This window comes from Cyrtonyx montezumae, unplaced genomic scaffold (assembly GCF_038088225.1).
Source record: "Cyrtonyx montezumae isolate F1298 unplaced genomic scaffold, pur_monq_1.0 scaffold_1, whole genome shotgun sequence".
Lineage (NCBI taxonomy): Eukaryota > Metazoa > Chordata > Aves > Galliformes > Odontophoridae > Cyrtonyx > Cyrtonyx montezumae.
The window spans coordinates 22,970,955-22,987,365 of NW_027071825.1; the positions used below are offsets into that span (position 1 = coordinate 22,970,955).

Below are 16,411 nucleotides of genomic sequence, written 5' to 3' on the forward strand. Positions count from 1 at the left end.
ACTCCAGAACTCCAGAGCTTCTGCCAGGAAACGAGCTTAGAGGGGGAGTACTTCCAGGCCACAGTCAGTGAGCCATTCTGGTTCTGTTTAACCATCTTGTGGAAAGCTCACAGACTAATGCTGTGGCAGTCAGCAGCAAAATTCAGAATTTCACATTCCTCAGACCTTAGGCCTGCTTGGATGCACTGCCCCTTGTTTTGTTCAGGTATCTCTGCAACCTATACTGCAGGGACTGAGATGTCAGACCACATCTCTGTCTCCTGGTACAGAAAGAGGATCCCTGAAACACTGCCTTTTCTTGACAGTGCAACCAACGCAACCACTTCTTGCTCTTCATCTCTGATGGCTCCTTGTTGAGGAAAATCTGACCCACTACATATAGGGTCCCATGCACAGAAATCTCTCCCTACCCACTCTTTCCAAAATTGTATTCTTCTTCCACAAGGTAAGTGCAAAAGGGTTATACAGTAAGAAGACTGGCTCCTACAGGCACTGTGATATGCAGACAAGGAGCCCTCTGGGCTTGTCCAGAGTGTTTCTTCTTTCATTCACATTAACAACCTTACCTCTAAAAGATCTTGCACATCAGTTCACTTTCTGTTATGCACTTTTCTAAGAAAGTGAAGCACTTTGCACCATAAACTTCCTTTTATAGATCTCCAAGCTTTCACCTTTGCTAATTAAAAAACCTCACCAATGCTTGGCTGCATATATCAGCCTACCACGATCTAAATGGTGGAACTGGATGCACAATCTGAGATACCCACCCCTTGGTGTGCTACCACAACAAAGCAGTCCGTGGGTCACCCTTCTCATCGACTAAAGACTCTGAAACCACCTTCCTCGAAGTTCAAGTTTATTGTTTTAATGCTCTCTGAAGTTAGAGCTCTGCAACCTGCCCTGTGCGTGCCTCTAGAAGCTACGGCTCTCGGAGCATCTGCCATCACCTAGGAAGAACCGCATCACGTCAAAGTTATTTAGGACAGCAGAGCTCACAGCACACATTCAGATTTATGTACATAGTCCTTTCCAAGGCTGTTCAGGAAGTTGGTGGATATCTACCTTTCAGAACAAAGTCCCAAAGCTCAGACTTCCAGGCAGAGAAAGAGCTACTGGCAACAATTCCATAAAGTGCACATCCTACATAAAGTCACCTCCAGTTTTGACTTAAGAAGAGCAGACCCGGTAAGTAACCCTTTGCTTTAGGCCACAAGCTAAGGCAGATTAAAAATCAAAAATAAAAATAATACAATACTTAGAGGCAACAGCAGAACTAACAAAGAAAAAAAAAAGTCCACAGGAGAGAAAGGATACATGCCTGTGGGGAGAATATCTTAAAATCTACGGTAAAGTCATACTTGGCAATATTCAATAGATCTGGTAAACATCAAAGATAAAATTTATCAGGATAATTCCACCAAGCACCATTAAAAGAAAAATGGGACCAGCAGGGTTACCAGTGAAAAACAATGCCAGGTCTAATAGCACTGATCTACCAGAAGCAATTTATTATGACACCAGAAATAGCTATTTTCACAGTGGATGCTTGAAATGAAAACTTTAAAGCTTCTTTAAGTCTTGAGCTATAGCAAAGTATTCAGCCAGCCAGCCAAAATAGCTGAAGGGAAATAGGAAGGCCACATGTGGAACTAATTACTCATGTAGAGGCTATGACAAAGAACATTTCTCCAGACTTTTCATGGGGGCTTCACTTTCAGGAAGTAACTCTAATTACTGTTCAAGTCTCGGCAGCCTGCATGCCGCTGACAGTTCCAAGAAAAAATGAACCTATTTGCCCTTTTCTTGGTCTGAAATGCCAAAATATAAAAGCACAACTGGAGGCATTAAAAAGAAACAACATAAGCGTTGGCTTATTGTGGTAGATTCTCAAGCTGAATTCTTTTTATAAATTCAGTTTTTCAGCCTGCAGAAAACAGCAAATTCTGCGCCTACATTAACTCGCTCTCCGTTGGCTGCAGCGAAACTGTACATCTTGACTTTTTACAGCTTTTCCATACTGGGGCCCACTTCCTGCCCAGTTGAAGAAAAAAATCTGGCCTGAAGATGAAATGACTGCTTAACATTACACTAAAACATCTGGTACCATTTTATACACAGACCCATGTCTGAGAGCAGGCAATTCTAGCGGTCTCACCAGCGGCACAGTGCATACCCAAACCTCCCTAGGGTGACATCATCCCATATATGGACTCTCAGGCCCAGCCCTCCCCCTTTTCCTGGTCCTAAATTCATTGCCAGATCCCCAGTCTGCTGCAAATGTGCCACGTCAAGACTGGAAATCACAGCACTTCAGTGTGTTTCAGTGAGTGCTGCAGAGTGTGAGGGAGAGCCGAGCACAACCCGTGATGCAGGAAGGCAGTTTTTCCCAAAGACTAAAAGAGGATTTAAAATAAATAAATAGAAGCGTCCGGAGATCCTGCTCCGTCGCCCCAGTGTTCAGACTACCTGTTCAGGACAATGCTGTTGTACAGTAGTCTGCACATTGGTTAGACTGGGCAAGGGAAAGCAGCGACATGGACTATTGGGGACGCCAGTTGCTCTTGCCAAGGAGAAGACAGTTATTGCTCCTTTCAGATCTCATATACAGTATTTTTCTTCACAGGTTTTGCACACTAGGGAATAAGAAACGCTAAGGGACACTGTGAAAAAGGAGGACTGCAGAATAATGCGGGGAAGACATTCTGGTAAGGCCTACTTTGGAAGAACACCTGGCCTATGACCTGGCAAACCTAGGTGACTCCCCCCCCCTTCCTCCAGTCATCACTGCAAGAAAGATGGAGCTCTGATGATTTACTAAAACCTATGCAAGAAATGAGAGAGGTATACTACCTAGACGTGTACTGCTTAGAGAAGTGTACAAGAGCATAGTTGAAGTCGGTCATTTCCTCTTTTTATTTTTTAATTTTTAATCTAAAATAAAGTTTATTTTTGCCCACAAACTGAAAAGGTAAATTTAATATTTTCTTTACTTGTAGTAATCAGTATGAATATCTAAGGTATATATTGCTTTCTTTTAATGCAGAGGAGGCTTGCTATTAGTATGTATTCTGAATAGCTCTTGTTATGAACTATTGATCTGAAGATCAATTTTAAGAAAATACTTTCTCTTAAAGTAATAAAGTAATATAAATGAATGCATGATTATTTTAAATTATTGTAAAATATATTATATCACTGTTGAGAGAACTGTACTTTGATCTTATGTGCTACTGAAACTTCTTTGCAAGTAACCTATGCTCTATGTACTAATGAAAACTGGGAGGGATGCCATAGGGAATATATGACTACTCCGTGCTTGGCTTCTGCCATGTAGGATATAAAATATTTTGATTGTTCAGGAAAAATTACCTCCGAAAGTGCAGGATGTAATGGGGAAAAGTAATCCAAATCGATCAATAAATAAAACAGAACAAACAGCTTTCCACCCCATACCTGCCTGGCTATTGCTTATAAGTGATCAGCACCGATTGATTGCTGCCGCTGATGTGCAGTTTGCTTTGCTGATATTTCTTCTAACATTCTAACATCTTCTAACAAAATGATAAGTTACTTTGTCCTAAATCCCACTGATAGAAATGGAATTTGTAAACGAATGCAGAAGTTTGCTTTGGTAAATTTCCAGCTGTCCTGGTAGGGGGAAAAAAACCCTCAGGCTGAATGAAATCCCCACGGACAGAATAATACAAAAAGTCTGGGCTGCAATCTGATACCAGCTGAACTCCAGAGTCAGCTCCCCTAAAGTTAACACTAGTAACAAACTACTGCAACCAGAAAAAAAAAAATCCCATCTATATGGTGCTCATTATTGCCAGGAAGGCTTGCAATATTTGTACTATAAAAAGAATTAGCAGAAATATGCAGCCATTAGTATACTAAGCAGGCGATTTTGCAGAGTACATGTAATATTGCAGGCAGCCTTGATACTGTATGATTGTTTAAAATATGTCTATTATTATTACCTTTCTCACTGCTCCTTCAATAATCAATGGAAGTCCTATTGGGAAGACGTGGCCGCGTAGCATTAGTGTGACTGCCTATACTGCTTGCCTTAAAGGCTACGAAGCGAGCACTAACACTGTCACTTCCCTTACCCTCCCATCAAAGCTTATGAATTCTGACTTAAAGAACAATTATTTTTAATTGTAGATATACTTCCAGGCTGCCCACCCTCTCCTTCCTTTATTTCACCAAAGATTATATTCAGTATTAAATTAGTGGGTTTTAAATCCGTTGTATTCTGAGCAGAAGGAATTTTTATTCTTGCTCTACTTTAAAACGAAATTACAAGAAAGTTAACTGTAGTAATTAATAGCAACGCTGAAGAGAGAGGTAGGAACTCAAGGAATGGGATGAGATTCAGGCTTGCATTAGCATTTCTCCATCTGTGAGTTTGATTTCTGTTTTAGGCATAAAAAATCCAATAAGTTATATGACATTTTGTTTAAGCGGTAGAAAAACGGCTTTCAAGTGAGTTGCTCAGTTGCACTTTCAGAGGAAATGCGATCGCTCGCAAATATGTTTCCTACCTATTGCTTATTTGCATATCCACTCTTACTTTTTGTTTGTTGGTTTGATAATTCTGATGTAGAAATTAAGAAAGCAGCTTTATCCAGTCAGCAATAGGCCCTTAGCAAAAAACCCCGTTAGATTAGAGACAGCTTGCACCAATTTTGGCTAAATAAGCAAGGAGTGTGAATACATACAGTACGGGTATTTCTCTTATCTCTAGTCCACTATTTGCATTAATCTTTATTTTAAATGGCCTTTCTGGATTTAGGAAGTGATTCCCCTCCCATACACCCATGACTCCTCAAAGTTACGATTTTAGCCTGCAGGGCTGAGGGTTAGGAGGCCCCTTGGCTTGGGGCTTGGGAAGGGAGGGGAGGGGGGGCTGTGCACAAAGCCGCCGATACGGGAAGAAAGCCTGTATTGTTAGCCATGAATAAGGAAGTATATCTACTTCGGCTCAGCAATCAAAACATTTCCAAAGTGAATTAAGTGATTCTCTGCTTCATCAAACAGAGTTGTTTTAGCTAGGAAAAGTTCTGGCTGATCACAATCATACAGAATAGACTTCCATAGTTATAAAATAGAGGTTTTAAATAGGCACGACAATAAACGCAAAACAGCCATATGTAACTTTTTCATGAGCAGAAAAAATCATTACTATTTGCAAAGAGTGAAATAAAAAAAAAAAAAAAAAATATATATATATATATATATATACACCAAAGCTTAAACCTGTAGTAGTAGTTTAAGGATAAAGCTCACGTTATCATAGAATGCACAGAACAGAGAAAAGCAAATGAAAGTTGCTATGAACAGCTTTGCTATGAACAGCTGAAGAGGTCAGGGTTTCAACACAATGAGCTTCTATCTTTAAATGAGTATTATCTTTTAGTGCATCCAAAAATAAATAGGGAAGAGGAAAAAATATTTCAAACTTCTTTTTTTCCCTCTCTCTACGTGTGTATATATATTATTTTTTTAAGAGGGAAAAAATAGGAGAGCAGGAAGCCACTGCACCCTACAAAAACATAGAGCAAGTGAGCATTGAAGGACAAAAAAAAGTTACTTCTTAAAAATGGCATTTGACATTTTTGAGCCTTGCCTTTAAGTTGCATGTTGCCTTCTGCATTACAGCCACCAGCACTGTATAATGCCTCTGCGTTTGCAGGAAGGACACAGCTCTGCTCTCCCTGCTCCTTGCCCCCCTCCCCATCACCACGTCCACAGGCACTCCTGCAGACCACCCAAGTGTCATCACTGGGTGGAAAACAGTACAATCCAAATAGCAAAATACTCGCAAACAACTCCGAACTTCTAAATAGTTAAGTGATTATGATCTTTTGATTTAAATATGCTGAGCAGACTGGAAAATGTAAAAATGTAAACGTTAGGCTGAGTAGGTTTGGGTTGGCTTTTTTATTTTTTTATTTTTAAATTTTTTCATCATTATTTTATTGCTTAGATCTTATCGAGGATGTAAATTAACTTTTACTTGCACAAGGCTTTGCTTCCGGAACTGTACTTTATTTTAACAAAATGTAATTTAAATACTATTAAGGATCAGGCTTAAAGCTAGACGACGACAGGAAACTGGAGAGTTTAGAATGAAGCTCTCCTGAATAATGCTATTGTACTTCAGCACTGCATTTTACGCTGCATTGCAAAACAGTATCTAAAAATAACTACTTTCCCTCAAACAAGTCCTGATCACAGCTGGACAGAATATAGCTCCCGATTTGATTTCTAAACTATCTATATTTAAAGCCAAATCCTTCCTATAGGTTCCCGTAAAAATAATACTGGAAGCCATAGGATTTTGTTATGAGTACTCTAAAATATTCTTAAGCCCTTTCTGGAACTAATGAATGAACCAGACAGAGCACACAAACATTTAGCCCTTTTGTCAAACCAACTAGGATTCAACTTCTAAGGAATATCTGCTGTTAAACAAGAATCGAGTGGAGATAGAGCAGTACCACGAGCAGTCCCAGTGAATCCACCGAAGGCAAAATGAATGTGCCCCAGTTACAAATGCAGCCATTTGCTGATTGCCTGATGAATTCTCCTTGTGCAGTTATTAGAAAGAACGCACAATCTTTCCATTTACAGCTCCTACTCACGAGTTCCCTAATAGCTGCTAATAGGAAACCTATGATTACAATGCATGTTTTTGCTTTTCCTGTCCTTCTATACTATAGTTTGCCAATGATTCTCAGTGTATCGTTCTTTCAAAGATCTGTAGAAACTGAGACCTAATTTTCTCCCAGACTACTGACTTATCTGAAACTAAACTCTCTAGTTAGATTTGCTATAATCTATAAAACAAGCGGTGTGCTATTTGTGCTTTAAAAGTGCTTTTAATTTGACACTTTTTGCTTTGAAATAGTGAAGCGGGCAGGAAGGCGTGCCATCTTAGAGCCCACTCGTATTCCTGGAGTTCTAAGTAACATTTTAAACAAGCATGTTATAAAACAAAAGGGAGCATATTTAATGCCTTAGAATTAATTCATCATGTCTAGGTTAGCTAGACATGCTTTGTGTTTGATTAGGCTTTTAAGATACTTTGCTCCACGTTGCTAGTTTCAAGGAAAATTGATATATTTTATTCACGTAGTTGAGGTCCTTGATTTGTATAACTCAACTTGTATATTAGCTAAAGTATCTTTAATTTTAGGACAAAATAATTATTAGAGCTACAATGCCACAATTACCACGTATTAGTTTATTATGGGACTGTTCACACCATCAGCCCTTTGGTAAATGCATCCCTTTTATAATCAGCTCTCAGACCAGAGCTTCAGTGCTCCTCTTGTATATGGGATATGCTTAAGTGTGGTTTGAAGGCTTGCTGCTTACCTATGGAGGCACTAGTGAGCAACAGGGATCTAAGAACACCATTATAAAACAGAATTATTTCATCTGTATAAAAAAGTGATACAACTATTTACCTCCTACCTCTTTTATGCATCCATATGTTTATACTTTCTGAAACAACAGCCTCAGTGGAGGTTTAAACGTCACTGAAAAATTGGATTACATTCGCTGCATATATTTTATATATAGTAAAGCAGCACATCTTGTGATGTAAATGATGCTACTTGCATTTCTCTTTAAATATTTAACTGAAAAACTGACTGAAGCTTAACATTTGTATTATGGCAAATTATGGATTCTGAGAGAAAGCTAAATTGAAATAATATGTAAAGCAAAATACTGAAGAGATATTATCATGGCAGGGGGATAGCTCTCACATTATTACCATGACTGATACAAAATGCAACTGGTTTTCTTTCCAGCACGCCCCTCTTAACCGGGTTAATGTGCAAGTTGTTGTCTCCATTTATACAGGAAGATTTTTATTTATTTTTAACATGCAAGATTATTGTACTTATCTGCTCCTAGAAAATATGTACTGTGTAAACATATCCTTTATCTTGAACTTCAGTATTTCTGTGCTTCCAAGAAGAGTAAAACCATCTGGTTATGTTACTACGCGCGAGTGCAACACGCAGGCAGACCCCTGTACGAGTTGCATATAAAATAAATTATGGTTTCAATTCTTTTTTTTTTTTTAAACAGTGTTCCATGTGTTGAAATCGTATCTCTGATCCATGTCAGCACAATGCCAACTGATGTACTGAAATGCTTGTTTACTTTCCGAATAAAATCAAATTACGTTCTTGTCCTACAGCTCGCAATGCTTTAAAATTTAGTTCTGTTATAAGTGTGCTCCCCCCAACACAGTCCCCCAGAGCGGATGGGTACAAAGTGATCCCCACCAGCGGTGATGGCTCCAAGGGACTGGCTGGACGGAGTTGTCATGTGTCTGCCTGTCTACACTTGCTGTGCAGAACATCCTCTCACCTGTACAGCAGGCACAGACAGGCAGTCACATGACAACCCAGCCTGAGTGACAGCCGGCTCTGACACCCCAGAGCATCTTCAGCAAGAGCTGCAGCCACGAGTCGCTCTGGATCTCAGACGGTCGGTCAGTAACCAAGCCGCGTCCTGCAACCCACCTAGAGTCAAACCAACAGTGCCTATAAAATACAATAAAACCCACTGCTGAAATTTTTACTGTGCTTTCTATAGTACTCTTTTCCTAGTTGTTCTCATTAACTCGCTAATGACAGGTTTTATTTACGTGCAGCTCTGCAGCACCACTGTAAATGGGAGGAGAGAGATCTCAGCCATAAAACCCGAGCAACTCGTGCTCTTAGATTGCTGTTGAACAGAACCACAAACACTGCTGAGACACAGTGTCAGACCCCTGATGAACTTCTCCCTTTTTGCTCTCTTGCCCACCTCCCCTCACTTATTTTCTTATCTCCCTCCCAAACCTCACTGAATTTTACAATTGGAAGTAAGCTGAAATTATAACACAAGCCGCATCTGCCACTGGACACTGCCATTTGTGGTCTCCACTGAGGCCTCTGAATGCTTTGGAGAGAATAAGGCATTGAATTCCCTGACTGTGCCCTGTCAGAATGCTGCGTTGCTTTGCAGACAGTGTCCTTCCTTTATGACAGAGCTTTTGAGCCACTGGAATGATGTCCTACGTTCCCAAAGCCCATACTGTCCTAACGTAGAAGCTGCTAATACCAAAACTTCAAATGTTTGCAGGTTGGCTTTTAACTGAACCTTAGGACAAAATGTTGCAGCTTTTTGTGTTACTGAAAGCAGTAACAACTGAGATGCATACACATATTTGTAGGAGATGCATCTCGTAACGCTTCAGCTAGTAGTACGTAGAGGACTTCACTAAAGAAAACTGTATTTGTGAGCTATATGAATGTGCTAATTTTGCACTTATTTACAGCAGTCTCAAAGCAGTACACAACATTTTCCACGCTTAATCTTAAGCTCTCATGGAAAAGCACAAAGTTGCAGTCATACAACAAGCTTATGAACACAAGCAACTGTATGCAGGGCCAGAAACTAATTCAGATGAGTGTACACATACCTAATAGCATAAGCACTGTACCCATGCTGATCCATAACTACAATACTGAAAAGTACTCTTAGGCACTGATTCTCATCTCATCTAGCACTGAAATCCCTTTGCATGTTTGAACAGCAGCAAAACCACAACAATAAGGAGCAAAAGAAACCTCCGTTTTCTTTTTCTTTTCTTCCAATACTGATATCATGCAACAAATTCTGAAATGCTTTACTTCAAAATGCATTCCACTGTACTCTCTGCTACAAAAGCCACAACTTACAAGAAATAACTCACATCCTCCTAATGGCACTAGCAAGCAACTACTCGTGTTCAGAGAGCAATTTTCATCTCGGAGTGAATTCCAGACTACACACACAGAACAGGCTCAGCTTACACCAGAGGGGGTACACAGCCCCAGAGGTCCCACTAAGCACTGTGGCTTCGTGCAGCACATTGTCAGAGCTCTCTGGTGCACAGAAGCTGCAGCCCTCCTCGCTCAGGGGTAGAGGCACAGGGGAATCAACTCATTGCTGTGGCTGGCTTGGAGAAACAAAGGGGAGAGCAGACTGGCTGCATCTCCCCCAGTTGGAAGGAGACAGCTCCCACTGCCAGGGAAGTCCCAGAAGGGACACGGGGGACCTGAACTCCCTGTGACCTCCCAGAACACACACCCGTGTGGTGCCGGGCACAGGGCAGACACGTAAACATGGCTATCACTTCACACGTCGCTGAGCACCACATATCTTCCCGGGGTGGAGAGACAGCAGCATGCAGCCTTTTCTATAATGATCCAAGAACAGGATGTGACAACTACCAAACCGAGCTGCAAGCGAGGAGAACGTTTTAAGGACACCAAATATAATTGCACAAATTGGAATTCAGCCAGGAGAGCAAATATGTGCTGCTTTATTTTCAGAAGCCTTGTTTCTGAAACAAGTCCCCTGTCAGTTGATTATCTGAATGGTCAAGCTGTGGTTTTGACCATGTTCACAGAGTGTCTTAAACAGACTTTGCTAATTTTCAAGTCCCACTGGGAAAGGCTCTGAAATAAAAGAAATCCAAAATAACTTTGTGAACTATTCCCCAGAACAGAATAATCAAATTATACAGCAACTTTGTACTTAACAGGGAACTTATTCCACTGACAAAATGGGGATTACTGTGGCTGTCCAGGTGGTGGAGTCACCGCCCCTGGATGTGTACAAGAAACATCTAGATGTTGTACTGAGGGACGTGGTTTAGTGAGAAATATTGGTGATAGGTGGATGGTTGGATTGGATGATCTTAGAGGTTTTTTCCAACCTTAGTGATCCTATGATTCTGTTATCTTCTCTTGCTATCATAAGAGATTCCTGAGTGATCCCCAACATCAACCTGGATGAACTCCAGATATTTCCATGAATCTCAAACATACCTGTTTGGCAATTAAGAAACCACAGAAAATAAAATAAAATACACATAAGGAAATCAGACAGTGGCCATTTTCCTCCATGTACTGTTCTGAGATTCCCTAGCACACTATAAAAACAAACCAGTTATTTTCAAGTTGCATAGCAGAGGGCATTCCATAAATATTTTGAGGAATTTTTATGTTTCCCACTAAACAAAGATAAGACTGAAAAAAACTACATCAAAACAACCTCAGAAGCTGCCACGTCATATCTTAGATGCATCTCCAAGTGTTTGAGATGGAAAATAGAAGGAATGTAGATTTCACCACATCATCTACCTGTAGTCAATTACCCGTACCTCATCTAAGACAGTAAGTTCTTTAAGGCAGATCAGAAACAAAGAAATGTTCATGTTCATAAAGACAACTTCTCATTTTTTTAATGATGTCACAATTGATTATATTTCAGTGATCATAGAATTAAATTCCCTGTTTTCACCTGGGACATCTCTGACTGAAAAATTAATTATTTTCTTGTTATAGTATGTACATTTGAATCCCTATAAGTCTTAAATAAAGTGGTAAGGGACATAATCTTCAAGGTTAAACTACTTTGTCTATCAATCCTACCATCTACTTAAGATTCCACAATGGAAACACTCAGGGAAAATACTCTGCTGATCAGCATGATTTCCACCATCAACAGTATTACTGGAGTAACTACTTCTCATAATACCACATTCTGGACTTTGCTCCAAGTCCCACAGTTGCTGTACAGAAGAATTACAGGAACTTTTCACCAGTGGTTCTAGAAACTCCACTGCAGTGAAACGCTGCAGAAATTCAGAGCTTGAGTTGTCCATGTAGTTCCCATCAACCAAATCCTTATTTTGTTGAGGTGGGTAATTCAATATTTGCAAGATTACTTAGAATAAGATGTAAAGACTGAATGATGTTTTAGAGCTCATTAAAATTCTCTTTACCTGTGTACAATTTTCCAATAATAATTGGAAAAAAAGAGTGTATAGAATAATCCCATTTAAACCTTTAAAAATTAACAACAGAACTGCTCTTGAGTTTTGGACAGAGGATATTATTTGCTAACATTGTTGTAATATCTGTATGCTAACAACGTTGTAATAATAAAAAAAGCATAAGCTAAACAGATCAGCAAAAAATTGGTTCTCAAAGTTGGCTGACAACATAACCATATTCAATAAAGTAAGGAACATAGACATCATGCTTATTGTAGTACTAATTTTTCTAGTTCCCTTATAACCCACCTCAGATTTAATGATTAGCAGTAATATTTCTTAACAAGGTGCCTTCTCAGTAGAAAATGTGAACATCCATTGTATTTGGCTACAGAACTCCAGAGCCAAGCTTTTCAGCCTCTCAGAACATGAGGCCAAAGAACAATTGTTATCACTAAACCAACTGCTGCAGTTACTTTTAGGAGTAACTGTACCTAAACAATTTATGATCAACTTACAGTAGACATACAAGAGCAGCCCAAACAAACACAGAAAAATAAACTGACCGCTCCAAAATAGGCTTTCTTTTTTTAGATCTGTGAAACCACAGGAAGAGAAGTTAAAATAAATAAATAAATGTGAAACAAAATAAACCTGCCACAACATCCTATATTTGTCACCAACATTTTGATAGAAGTCTTAGAAGGTCAGTATTGTTCATAAATCAAAAACAGAAATGTAAAACAACTCTAGTAAAACCTTAAAGCGTTCTTTCAATTCCATGCAAACAAATTTAATATCTTAAGCTTATTCCAAAAGGCTGAATGAATATTATTTTTCTGATAGACATTTTTTCATTCCTTACCTCATCATCTTTATACCAGGACAGGCTTTCTGCAGTTAGAACGAACCAGTATTCCTTGGATCCTCCCTTCATGATGCCAATATTGTTGATGGTCAGCCAGCCCTTCCGGATGACCTGTGCAGAGGTGTAGTCAAGCACAAGTTATCATTTAACATAATCCTGTTGCTGCATTCATTCTTTTAAATGAAGAATTGATAAAAAACAATCACAAATACATATCTTTTCTGTCCAGTAAATTCAAAACCATATTTTTTCCTGACATCCACTTAAAAAGCTGAAGGAAGAAAGAAGCCTGAAGATTATCACACTGTATTTACAGCAAGTATGAATGAACTAAGGATAATGCAGAATTTAATTTCTTCACTGCATAGCAGCGCAGAAGTCCATAAAACTTTCTGTGTGTCTATAGTGACAGTTGTAGTGTAGTTTTTAAGATGGTTTGTGAACATGGAGGCTAGGAACTGCACCTTTTTTCATGAGAAGCACATAACTTCTGACACGTACGCGGAACATTTCAGAAGCAGAAAGATTTTTCTGCAGTTTGGAGTCCTCTTTCTTCAAAAGGAAATAGAATGTGATAAGGACAGGAATGTGAGAGCTGTTCTCTCATAAGGTAAAAGAAGAAAAGAAAGCTAACAAGGCAATAATGATGACAGAAGAAACAGGTAAAGCAGAACCTGGAGAAAACAGATAGCACTCGAAGACAGGACAGAGGGGAAAGCGTGCCTATAAATACTAAGGCCAAGAGGCCATCTTACACAGAGAAATAGGGACAAAGGAAAACGTAAGAGGAATGAGAACTCTAGAGATGAATAAGAAGAGACTTCTCACAAGAACTACTTCATGGACCATACAGATAGAAGCTTTGAATTTTACTGGAATGTTTATTGTCTTCCAATACATACATGAATAAATGTTCCTTCATATTGTACTTTGAATAAGCAAATAGAACTTAGTGAACCTCGTAGATACAGGCAACCTCAGACCATTCTGTTCTTCCCAACAGAAAACCCTTTCCTTGCCTATGAAATACTGAGATGGAAAGAAGAAATGATCAGAGAAGCCCTCCAAAATTATTTTAACAAGTCCCACAAGCGTGGGCTTGTGTGATCCAACCTAAGGCTTCTCCTGCTCTTCACGAAATGTGAGAATGCAACATTCCTCTCGTAGAACAAGACTAAGAAGTCCAATATCAACAGACAGTCAAAGAAAAACATTCGGTGTCAATCACCTAATCCTGACATAAGTTTTAGGGTCAGAATTTCCCTCCATTCAGAATGATATTGAGCAGTTTGAGTATCACACTGAGCAAAGGTCCAGGGTACATTTGTTAATTAAACCAAGAAAGATACTAGAACTTATATCAAACTGGTAAAAATGCACATGCTCTTGAGAGCATCAATTACAAATAAGATGATCGTTGTTTTTCTATTCACTACCAGCCAAAGTAGAAAACCACTGAAAACCCAGAAACAGTCTATGGCTATCTAGCTGAGAAAGAACTGATTTGGTTCAGCAGACTTGGTAAGCTATGGGAGAACTGGATATGGCTGTTGTAGAGAGACAAGTACACTGCCCAAGTTGCTTAGATGATGAAGCCAAGACCACAAAGGTTTCTGCAGAAGTTTGGCATCATTTGTTATTATTTTTCAAATGAACACAATCAGCATGAATATTAAAGTGGACAGGCAGCATTACTGTGTACAGACAGACAAGGAATACTTGTCTGAGTGCAAGTTAAAGGAACCACCAAATCCATCAGATCCTCATTTTACTTCAAGCTGTTTAATGAAGTACATAAGTTCATAAGTTCATAAGGTTGGAAAGGACCTATAAGATCATCTAGTCCAACCATCCTCCTATCACTATCTCTACCCAACTACTAAATTAAATCCTTTAGCACCTCATCTAAACGCTTCTTGAACAGCGCTAGGGATGGTGCCTCAACCACCTCCCTAGGCAGGCCATTCCAGTGCCTGACCACTCTTTCAGAAAAGAAATGCTTCCTCAGGTCTAATCTAAATCTTCCCCGGCGCAACTTGTGGCCATTCCCTCTCGTCCTGTCGTTATTTATCAGGGAGAAGAGGCCCACCCCCTCCTCACCACAACCCCCCTTCAGGAAGTGGTAGAGTGCAAAAGTAACATTTTAACAGGAAACAAATAACATGAATATAGATAGATAGATAGATAAGTGTACTGGCCTTCAGGTACCTGTTACAGGCAGTTGTAGTAGCAATATAATCTCTTTTTTCTTTTTTTTCTTCTTTTTCCCCACTGAACTACATAAATGCAGCTTTTGGAAGAAATTTTATGCAAAAATGTAGGCAATTAAGGATTTCTAACTACCCAAACTTAGCCTCACAACAAATGCTCAAAAGCAGTTAACCCCATGTTATAACAAAATTCACTTAAGAGGAGACAAGACAGGACAATGTTGAAGGATGGAGTCTGCATTTAAGAGGCTGTTTTGCTTCTAGTATAGAACATGCCACATATGGGAAGCACAGTACTGAAAACTGTTCTGTTTTACCCTTAGAGAGGGTAAGTGATTTAAAGACAGATGCCATAGAAAGGTAGTTACCAAAAGCAAACTGGTGAGAAATACTTGAGCTCTTTACAGGTAACAAATACTTAATATGGATGAGATGTAGAAATCTGCATATTTCAATCAATGCTTTCATTCATCATTAAGGTAGACTTTGTAGAACCTTAAGACAGTTTTTTCTCAGTTTGATAAGAACACATTTGCAACAGAAGTCTCAGCACAGACTAAGATGAGGTTTTAACATTTAACCTATACAAGCCATTTAAGAAGTAATGAAGCTTTTAATACTTCCTTCAGAATGTAAAGACTGCCTCATTAGCTCCAGAAGAGCCCCTTGCTCCAGTCCAACAAAATTCACCCTCACTAAGCATGGATAGAATTGAGTTGACTTGCTAATACAAACATTGGTCACTGTCTTGTAAATGAAAGAATCTGACATGGCATGAAGAGCAGGGCACCAAGCTATAGCAATACCTTGGGCACATGTTTATTGCATGCAAATTGCTAGAACTGTCTTATCTATGACCCTCTTGTACTGCCTTCTGATCTCTACAGCAGGATATAATTACAGAAAATACCTGAAAGCAGTTCGAGGGTACATCATGGCAGAGATATGATCTTGGTGCTCTCTAATAGCCAAATAGCAACAGTGGGACCTCATGCTCTTTTCATTAAATTGTTCACATTTCCCACACACCTTTATTTATTTATTCTTAATGAAAAACAGTTACACTTTCAAAACACTCAGTATTAATGTTGTGGTCAGGGGAGAGGGAGATGTGAGATCAAGGTGTAAATGCAAAACAAAGTGATCTTAAGCAACGCAGTTTTACTTTCCAGAAGAGCTGAGTTACACCTTACTCTCCAGCCAATTTCTCAAAAGACAAACCAAGATGTATTCAAGAAATGTCCTTCCACAGACAATTGGCAGCAAAGACTTCTAATGAGATACTTGAAGTTAAAAACACTGATTGTGTTTTATTTGTTTATTTGTACAGTACTCAAGTACTCAGAATGGAAAATGAAAGTAGTGTTTTTCATTATTGTTTTCACAGCTCATTTTCAGGTTGGTTTGGATTTAGGAGATCCATTTCAATATTTTATGTCAATTTCTTAATGTCATTCTGCACAAACCAGAGTCATGGCATGATTTATGAGCCTCAGG

At 39.2% G+C, this 16,411-nt stretch overlaps 1 protein-coding gene across 5 annotated transcripts in view; it reads right to left on the bottom strand.

The window, feature by feature from the left end:
- Nucleotides 1–16,411, bottom strand: part of DNM3 (dynamin 3) — a 165,515-nt gene that overhangs the window by 107,091 nt on the left and 42,013 nt on the right. For all 5 annotated transcript variants that reach the window (XM_065743845.1, XM_065743828.1, XM_065743855.1 and 2 more), the window contains one exon: nt 12,702–12,815. In XM_065743845.1, the coding sequence (XP_065599917.1) occupies nt 12,702–12,815 (114 nt within the window). The remainder of the gene's footprint in view (nt 1–12,701; nt 12,816–16,411) is intronic.